Source organism: Aplysia californica, unplaced genomic scaffold (genome assembly GCF_000002075.1).
Source record: "Aplysia californica isolate F4 #8 unplaced genomic scaffold, AplCal3.0 scaffold00082, whole genome shotgun sequence".
Lineage (NCBI taxonomy): Eukaryota > Metazoa > Mollusca > Gastropoda > Aplysiida > Aplysiidae > Aplysia > Aplysia californica.
The window spans coordinates 1293225-1303532 of record NW_004797352.1 but is presented as its reverse complement, the minus strand read 5'-3'; the positions used below and the strand labels follow the sequence as shown (position 1 = coordinate 1303532).

Below are 10308 nucleotides of genomic sequence, written 5' to 3'. Positions count from 1 at the left end.
TAAAATCCTCCTAGCAAGTTAAAGTATCTCTCTCTCTCTCTCTCTCTCTCTCTCTCTCTCTCTCTCTCTCTCTCTCTCTCTCTCTCTCTCTCTCTGGTTTTAAACCTATGTAACTGCCTAAGTGAATTAATAATTGAGGTGATTTGTTAGAGTTACTAGCTGCATAATTTGGTACTATTATTCCAGTCTGTTAAAAAAAGGTAAATCTTTAGTTATCCTGGCTCACCTTAAATTACAAACCAACTGAACTATGACAACTTTATTGTTTGATCACTTTTTGTCGTACGTTAAAATTGTCCAAGACAGCCATCCATTGTCAAGGAGAAGAACAGTTTTCCTAGGCAGATGGACATTTTGCTCAGTGTCATTATGATAAATGTATTTAAAATATCTCGCAAGGGGATATGTGAGATGTGGTCATTTGTACAGATGGGTATCTTGGACTAATTGGCCGTTGGAGCAGGTTCAACTGTATTTTATTGGTCTAATCAAACACATGTCTGATTTGTTATCGTTAAGGTGCAGCTCAAGGGCAAGGTGAATCAGCTCCCCGGCCAGCTGTACGCAGAGGTCCAGGAAGGAGGGGTGAACCTGAGTGTGGGACAGAGGCAGCTGGTGTGCCTGGCCCGGGCTATCCTCAAACACAAGCGCATCCTGGTGCTGGATGAGGCCACAGCCAATGTGGACCAAGAGTAAGGTTCTCAGAGGGAGGGGAGGGGGGGAGACTTCAGGGAGTGGTGCTGTGAACTTCTTTGTTACATGGTTATTGTTTTGTGTTCTACAGTCTGTAACGGGTCTAACAATTGTGTTTGTTACTCTCTTGTAACACCTCTAATCTTCGGCACTTATATGACCTTTTTGTGTTGCAAGTGTCGTAAAACACTTACTAAAACTAAACAATTATTTTTTTGTATTAAAAAAAAAAAGAATTGTAGTCCATCACAAGTTCTAATTTTACAGGATCTTGCTCTTAAGGGTCTGAGTGTGGCTGTCTAAACACTTACCCCGCAACATAAATGCTCTGTTATTTTCAAACATAAAGTAGATGTTTCAAAGTTTATACTCAAATTATGGTTTGATTTTTCTTCTACCTGTGATCTCCAGGACAGATGACATAATTCAGCGGACCATACGTGCCAAATTTCGGGAAAGCACCGTTCTGACGATAGCTCACAGGCTTTATACTGTCATGGACTGTGATCGGTTAATGGTGAGTTGTGGCTGATTCTCTTTCCCCCACGATGATGATGCTTTCTTGTACTTCTTTACTGTTGCTTCTTTGTATTGTTAGGTTATTTCAAAGGATTAGACATGACAACATGTATGTGCTTTACAAAAACGTTCATTTTATAAATTAGTTGCTTTGGGCTGATGTCCCTGTAACTTGAATTAGGTTTGAAGGGTTTTAGTGTGTTATATAGTTCCCTTTGTAATTTGCACATGTATGAGGTAATTAAAAAAATGTCCCTCTGTAATTTGAAAAACCAACATTATTTAAAAAAAAGCTTTGCTGTTTGTCCCTTCTGAACCTACCATCAACTTTGAAGACTGAAAGACCTGTAGATATTTTATCCAGACGGCATGGTGCCCTTGTCAGTTTTCTTCAAAGCCAGGCTTTCAGAGAGCTATGTGATGATTGTAGCCGACTGTTCTTTGGGATCCTGTCAAACTTTCGTCTAGTTTGGTAAAAGTTTTACAGTGCTCGCAACTGCATAAGGTCATATCGGGGTGCTGTCAAGCTTTATGGTTTTGAGACTGCAAGTAACGATTTTAGCATTAAGGGTATGCTAAGTTTGTATTCTTTCGAGTATTTATTTTTCTAATGTAGTTCACATGTTATATATATTAAACAATATTTTTAAGTTTTCACTGTTGGTGGATTAAAAAAATTTGTGGCACCAAGCTAGAAATTTATTACATTGGATATAGAATGCTTGTAGAGGTGTGAACAGATGCAAGCAAAGAGGGCTTTCAAATATAAGTAAAAAATGATCTAGCCTATTCTGAAATTGGTCTTTTTTTCATATATTTTCTTTAGGTTTTAGAGAAAGGTGAACTCAAAGAAATGGACACGCCGCACAACCTGCTTCAAGACCCCGATGGTGTGTTCACAAGGCTTGTTCTCAGCACTGGCAAAAGTCAGGCAAAACAGTTACAGGTATTTCCTGGGCCTAACCTCGTTGATATGATGATGGCTTATTTTTCTCTTGACCATGTTTTGTGTTTGAGAAAAAGGCATTTGAGATCTGTGAATTAGCTTTCTCTCAGTTCAGAAAGGTACGAACGATGACATATGAGTTTCAAACAGACTGTGACTTTGTACGTCATTGGGGTACTGGTATGAGATTTGATTTGATTTTTAAAAAAATTTATATGATTTTTATTGAAGACTGGTATGAGAAAATAGTGAACCATCTGGCTAAAGGGGTTCTAGTGAAGCACAGGAGGCCTTCAGTGAGAGGTACTTTTGTTGTTTAGCTCAACTTCACACCAGCTGTGACTTTAACAAGTGGATTATTATTATTTTATAACTATGTTCCCTTACTGTGTTCCATTTCTTTTCTGTGTTGAGAGCAATATGAGGGTAGAAGTAATAAATTTGAGCTGTTACGACACAGTCTAGCATGCACATAGTGAAACTTGCATATATAGCAAATAGATTTTCAGGTTTCAAATTTTCTCTTATACATGTTTATTCTTTGTATTTTATGCATTTATACATAATGAATTTGTACATAAAGAAAAGATATCCACCTCTGGACATTCTTACATCACAATCTCTCTCTTGTGCAGGGGTGATGTCTTCTTTACACCCTGCAGTTTGAGGGGTCTGCCTTTGAAATTATTTCATCTTTAATTTTTTTTTTTTTTAAAGATGGCAAAAAACCCCCAAACAAACCAACTGCACATATCGAACAAGCACATAGCAAAACACGCACATAGCGAACAGATTTTTGGGACTAGAATTTTTTGTTACACATGTATATTCTTTGTATTTAAAACATGTACGTGGCAAATTTGATCCATAATGAAAAAATTTCAGCGTCCTGCTGATTTTGCTATGTGCATGCTTGACTGTACAATGGTTGTGTTTTCTGCAGGCCCTGGCAGAACTGTCCCAGCACCAGCGAGCCTCTGCCAGTCTCCAGCTACAGCGGGCCATGTTGCTGGCCAATGAACAGCTAGCTCAGAGCACGGAGGACCTCAGTGCGGGCAGGGCTCTCAACTGGAACCGCTTCACACACAGTCAGGGTTCCCTGGATAAAGTGAGTGATAGGAGGCAGGTTGGTGGGGAGGAGGAGGAGGGAGAGGGAGGGGGGGTAGTGGGAGGGGGAAGAAAAGGAGGAGGAGAAGGAAGGGGGATGGGAGGGGAGGGAGGAAGGGGGGGGGGGAGTACGAAGGAAAAAATTTATATTTCGAGTGCGGTGCATTGTCATGATCAGCATCATGCAGGTATGGTTGTGTCAAGTCCAGGGTAGCAGACACTTCTGCCACAACAGTGGATGTGCTGTGTTGACCTACATTTTCTGTCCTTTGATGATGCAGGGAGTCCCAAAAAATGACTGATGTTAAACTTTTCATTGCACTGTCTTGTGCCTCCATAGATGTTTGATGTAAGCTTTCGCTGCCTTATACTCTTTCATCTTTTGACTGGTTTTGACTTTGTACTTCCATTATTTGCGACTTGCTATTGTCTGTTCCCAGTTTTTAAAGTTGATTTGTGTAGAGGTCACATTCCTCTTGCAGGTTTCGTTGTACCGCAATAGAGGCCGACCTTATATTTTTATATTCATTCTCTATAAAAAGTAAAATAAACGACTAAGTGCAAAATGCTTTCTATCCACTCATTTTACGCTAACTTTCAGCAGACTACTGATCTGGTCTATGCTTTTTGTTTTCTTAAAAACCCTTTGAGCCCTGACCTCCTGAGGCTACCGTGCCCCTCTGCCTGAGCTCCTGAGAAATTTGCGCCTTTATTCATATCATGATCAGAATCACATTCCATATCCCCACTCAGGGTAGTCCTATTCGTTACCAGCACCTACTTCAGAAGGATGTTAAAAATAATTAATAATGTCCTGTGTAGTAAACACTGTTTCCATCCCAGGTGGGCCGGTTTGGGGATAGTGTCTCACTCACTGGTGTTTTGGTGGTTAGGCATACAGGCAGTTTTTATGCACCACCGGTAGAGCTGAAAGGATTGAAGTTCATATTGTTATGCAAAGTAAAAAGGTGGGGGAGGGAAGGGGGGGGGGGTTTACAGGTCAACTTGAGCTAATGATACTTTGTATTTGGTTTCCTATAACATGTTCAATTTGCTTTTTACAGACTTTCTTGGAAAGCGTTCCCGAAAAGGAAAAGAAAAGTGTTGGCCCCTCCCAGCGGATTATCCGGCGTCGAAGTCCAGGCCGCACAAAGAGAACTGTGGAGGAAGAAGAAGAGTTGTTGAGTTATGACGCTCCTCCCAAAGTCCACACTCGGATTTCGCCTCTTGCACGAGATACTACACCTGTGGACCACTCTGTGAACGGAACAGGAAGAATTTCAGAAGGATCTGGGTCAGGAGCAGAGAATTCTCCACAGCAAGAGCGAGCAGTCTTTCAGAGTCGAGGGGCTGGGGAGAGCCATGGTCAAAAGCAGTCCCCTCCTCAGATGCGTCGGAAGTCAGATCGTGGTCGACGGGAAATCGTGGAGACAGATATTGATTTTCCATCAGATCCTCCCTCTCCTGCGGTGGTCCCAACCCACAGACGCCAGCCGTCGCAGTCTGCGATTTCTGTGACAAATCATGAGACACGTCCAATGCAGGGACGGTTGGGCAAAAGACATCCGACCTCCCGAGAGCCACATTCTCCGAAGAAAGACTCGTCCGGATTGAGAGTGCTGTCAGGACCATATATTCCAAGACCTCATAAGGATGAAGAGAAAGAACAGTTTGTCTGATATTCAATACCCCTCAGTACATATTTTGTACATTTCAAATTTTATCGGTAGAATGGTAGAATGACAACCTTTTTTTTTTTCTACATACATTCCGTGAAGAAAGTTTTGTGGTGAAAGAAATGCATAATTTTTTAAAGCTTTATACTGAAGCACTTTTGTTTATTTCCCTCTCTCTGTTCTGTTTGGTATTATTTTTAAGTGAAGAGAAAAAGGAAAGCTTTGAGAGCATGAATTTGAGGTTTTTTTTGTTTTTTTGTCTTTTGTTTGGTCAATTTGTACTGTCCTTTCCATTCTTAGCATCGTAAAGACTACGGCCATGGAGTTCACTTCGAGACAAGCAAGTGGTCCAGGGTTTGTGGAGATATTGTTGAGAATCAGTACTGACTTGTTTATCCAGATCCTACCCTTGGTGTGCTGGTGCTCCTCTCTTTGAACTTTTTTTTTTTCTCTGATGTCTACTTTTGATAATGTCAAAGGTCTCTGGACTACTCCCACCTGTTCATTTAAACCCCCAAAATAGTTTTTTGAATGGTCTTCTCCTTTCACTTTGTCATCCATTTTTCTTTTCATGACTTTTTAGTAAAAGTGCGTTGACATTTTTCCATTTTCTGCAGATGTTCCCTAGGACAAATCTCCTGAAGTTTGTCTCACAGTGTTTGCTGCGATACTTGTTATGTTGATTGACCATGAAGTATTGTTTAAGCAAATGGCCACTGTTGACTTTTTGTCCCTTCAGCAGGAAGCTGTTATAATATCTGTTAGAACATAGTTGTAGTTCCTTTACCTCTTGATTATTGCTCTGAGGGCCAGTCATGAAAATAACATTGCACTGTTGATTGTAACAGAATATTAAAAATGTCATTGTTTCTGATTTTTAGATTTCTAACAGTGACTTATACAAATGTATAGCTATTGCCTGCTTATAGTGGGCTTTAAACAAGTTCTGTTAAGGTGTTTTGTGAGGGCTGTTTGTCGTGATGAGACCAGTCTGTCAAGTTATCGTATTATGGGCTTTTTAATTTACAGTCAAACAACCAGTTTTTGTCATTCCTTAGTGAAACATTTGAGAAGGGTGAAGCCAACTCTATGTGTAATGATTTTTTAAAACCTCAAATACCTTGTGTTCTAGTTACTGTGTATAGCTCTATATGGTTCATAAGGAGCTTATAAGGACTTTAAAAAAATCTTGGATAAGAAAGTTTGTAGTCTGTGTTGACATAGTGATTTTCTGTGAGATTTGGGCATTGTTTTCTTTCTGTCACCATCAGAAGAAAAGTGCCTGGAGTTTCTCATTTTTCGTACAACTGCAGTATTTTGTAGATTTGAAAATTTGGTACGCTTATAGTTTTTTAAAGAAGTGTTCTTCTCTGTAGTTTGCTTGTACATAGATTCTTTCCTCTGTGTCCACTGGACTTTCTGACAGTACTAGTCGTGTATTAGCCTACTAGTGATTTCAAGAGTTCAGCCCAGCCAGTATACTCACATGAATGCTACAACATATTGTGTATTTTCTTTTGCACGTCATTTACTTTTTCTTCTCTATTACCTGTAAACCATCAGTATTTCTCATGAAACCAAAAATGAATCATGGATTTGCTTTTTCCGTTTCTGTGTCCAGGCATCCTTTCCGTAGTTCTGACTTTTAAAATTAATTTTGATATTTAATGGGAGAGGACTTTTTTACGCATTTATTGCCTTATGCTATGGAAGCCTGTTGAATATATAATGTGCTGTTACTTTGATGTGCTCTGTAATTGTAGCCACAAATTTATGGTGTTAGTAAAGGTTTTTAGGGCATACATACCTCTTAGTTCAGATTATGGAACTAAAGTTTTAGATTTTGTGTTAACAGTCTTGAAATCTCCAATCGGAAGAGGCAACTGAAAGTAAGTTAATTCATATGTTGAAGTACCATTTATTGCTGTACAATTTGTTAAAGTGTATGGTACAGGGACACAAAAAATACCTGTAAAGTGGAAAAGAATGAGAGTATTCATGATTTAAAATGATGTTTTTTCATAGGTTTTCATAGACTATATTTTCTTTTTCTGTCAATTTTTATGGAAGGGTGTTTCAGATTTAAGGGCCAACATGTGCAAAAAGATCTTTTACCAATTGGCTTGGATTTCAACTTGTGTATTATTAATTTATTTTTGTCAGTTGATGACCACAACTGTCTTGATGAAATGTACAGAGTCAGCAGTTCTCTTAAATATAGTGGTGCATTACCGTCTAATCATTTATGACAAAGAGTGGACAATTTATGAGTGATTCTCTTTTTAACTGGCAGTCAGCAGGGATGTTCCAAAGGAAAGGCTTAGCAAACTATAGAAAATGCTTTTTCAGGAAGTGCAGTTTGCTAGGTTTTAAACCTGAGAAAAGCTTCTCTTGAATATGGTTCCTCCAGCTTGTCATGGCTGGCAAAGGTATACCTTTGATTTTGCTTCTTATATTATGGAGGTTTTTCTGATTGTGTTCATGGCTGTACATGTTTGCAGGATCTACGTGTATTTTGTTTTATCTATAGAATATGTATTCTTTTAGAGATTGTATGGTACATAATGATATTTGTATATTAAATGTTACGAAGATTATACTGACGTCATTCTTAGTGAAATCATATTTACACTTTTAGCAAACTCTGTGCAGTTTTTAAAGAAGTGTTTATCTGTTTTGACCTACACCTTTCAGCCTCGTTAATAATAAATATTATGCTGAAGGATATGCCAGTAGAACAATACAACAGAACAGTAATGATTTCATTTTCTTATGAGTTCTTCTTTTGTGAATTTCCTATTGACTTGAATTCAGTTGAAATCAGCATCTTAGTAAGCGATGCCATTTTAAATAAACATACAAAAATGAGACTCTTGAAGACATTTTTTGTAAAGATTATAATATACTGGTTGTGAAACTAGGTAAATTTTAAACCCTGTTAGAGTGAGTTTTTATCTTTTAAATTTAGAAGACATTTTTAATATAAAGATGTTTAAGTGGTTTTCAAAACTTTCGTGCCATTCATTTATACAAAATTACTGACAGAAAGTTGTTTTGAAGTGTATTTTACTCTAAGAAGAAATGTTGTTTTGGAAAACTTGCATGTTTAGCCGATATACACTTTATACGCAATGAAGTCTGTGCCATTCTTGTCTAGATTTGTTCACTGTGGCATAAGAAGGTACTTAAGGACATTTTTGAGACGGCCGGTATGTAGTATGTGCATGCGTTTATTTTGTCTGTGTTGTGTGTGTGTGTGCGTGCGTTCGTCTGATATAATATTCTTTTTTTGTGAGTCTGTTTAGGAATATGTGAATATATTTGTACACTTGTCTATTTTGAGCGAAAATTTGAATTTTTTATCTAGTCAATCAAGAAAATGCTCAACTCATCTTTTGGCTACTGTTATTCAAGAAATCAAAATTTCACTCATTTTTGTGCCTATATGGGCTTCAATCATTTTATATATAGCTCACTATTTGTGAACATTCATGGAATTGTGTTTTTTTGTTTTAAGCGGAATACTATTTATACATGTTTCGCATCTCCCAATTCTTACAGACGCAGCGTCAGAGTGTGTCGATCTGCTCTTGAATCTGATGTTAAACCTTTGTAAAGAAAGAGTTCCATTTACATTCAGACCCCTTTATGCTGCGAAGTTGTGGCTTTTTTGTGAGGTTGACATTTTAGAGGGTGTTTTTAAATTCTTTGGAGCTGTCTTGTTTAATTGTTTTATGGTTCAGTGTACACCAACATTTGATCAATGAGCACCTTTTGGGCCTTTTTGAGTACAGTCATTCATCTACACACTGTGGTGTATACAGCAGGTCTAGCTGAGATGTAAATTTCTGACACATTGATGTGTACACCTTGTTCTTTTATCTAGATTGTATGTGATGGACTTCTTCCTGCCAATGTATAAGCAACACCAGCTTGACCTCATCTAGTTGGCGAAGTGAAAGGGTGTTTTATACTTTTTATAAATAGACACAAGTGAAATGCACTCGAGCAGCATCATTCCTATGTGTCTCTACTCTAAGCTTTGTGCCTCGTCGTGGTGCGATGTGACACGCCGAAGTAAAAAATCATTCTGTGATGTCTTTAGACATCCGAATCCAAATCCTCCAGAGAAGAGTAAAGTATCAGTGAGATGTTGGAGGTGAAATCACTTCTCACTCGAAATTAAATTCGAGCCAGCTTGTTAACAATCTGTGTCAGTTTCCATCGAGTGTCAATAATTGTTCAGCTAATATTTCCACCCTTTGTTGCTGCTAGTACATTGTGCAGTGAGGTAATATTTCCGCTCACTGCTGCTGCTAGTACAGTGAGCTAATTTTTACTTCGCACAAATATGATCATTAGGTTTTCAACGCCAAGGTATAGGTAGTAACATAAATGGGATGGCCATGAAATCAGATGTTTCCCTACCCTCTTTTATGTTTCTGCTCTGATGAAAGATTAAAAATTAACATTATGTGTGGTTGGCTTTCTTATTGAGGCTTGTTGTTGTGTATGAATTTGACCGTTTTCCTTAGCTGCTTGTTTATGCTTATACATCTTTGTCTAGTAAAACTAAAACAGTAGTCATGATACTGAAAGTTGTTTTGTTAGTGGTGTAACAAAAGACAAAAAGATGTACTGCCTGCCTTTTCCACTTGCCTGAACAAGTCACTAGTCTTGAATGCGTAAAAGAAATGCTAATAAAACTTTTAAATGGTCTGGGCTCTTCTTACTTAATTTGCAATTGTGGCAGCTTTCTTTTTGCCTTCATCCTAGTTGAGACACTTGTACTCTCCCTAACAATATGATATCATTAGATGTGTTTTCCCTGTTATAAAGTAGACAACATGTTTTCTTAATATTGAAATGCATGAAATGATTTTGATTGCAGCATGTTGTGATGTTGTTTTAAAAAAATTGTTTTATATTTCAGGTATACAGTAGTCTCCTCCTAAAATCCCACCGCTTACGATCCCGGTTCGCTTAAGATCCCGCTGTTTTAAGAAAACAGAATTTTTTACAAAATAAAAGTCACCACTAAGATCCCACTCTGATTCACTCTGAAGGTCTACATTCGGCTAAGATCCCAGATTTCAGATCAATTTATGGAACAAAAATCCAAGCGGGCACGGCCGATCAACCTATAGCGAAAAGTTGAGATCATTGAACAGCCCATCGCGTCAAAGATCAGCTACGCGTGTGAATGTGATCACACAAGCGTTTTAAAACTCGATGATACAGTACAATGTTTGCCTCAAATGGGATTACACCGAGGTGTGAATTGACCGACGCGTTTGTTTGCCCCAAACATCACACTCACATCTGAGCTGTCCACTTACACTTACACCACTCGCTGGGTGGGTGGAG

The 10308-nt window shown here is 38.3% G+C and overlaps 1 protein-coding gene across 2 annotated transcripts in view; it reads left to right on the top strand.

Annotated features, from left to right (window-relative positions):
• LOC101855550 (multidrug resistance-associated protein 4) overlaps window positions 1-5140 on the top strand; it is a 44768-nt gene extending 39628 nt beyond the window's left edge. For both annotated transcript variants that reach the window (XM_035968783.1, XM_013080353.2), the window contains exons 26-30: window positions 520-692; window positions 1105-1210; window positions 2039-2158; window positions 3102-3266; window positions 4330-5140. In XM_035968783.1, coding sequence (XP_035824676.1) covers window positions 520-692; window positions 1105-1210; window positions 2039-2158; window positions 3102-3266; window positions 4330-4944 — 1179 coding nt within the window. In that variant the 3' untranslated portion in view covers window positions 4945-5140. The remainder of the gene's footprint in view (window positions 1-519; window positions 693-1104; window positions 1211-2038; window positions 2159-3101; window positions 3267-4329) is intronic.
• The last annotated feature ends 5168 nt before the right edge of the window (window positions 5141-10308 follow it).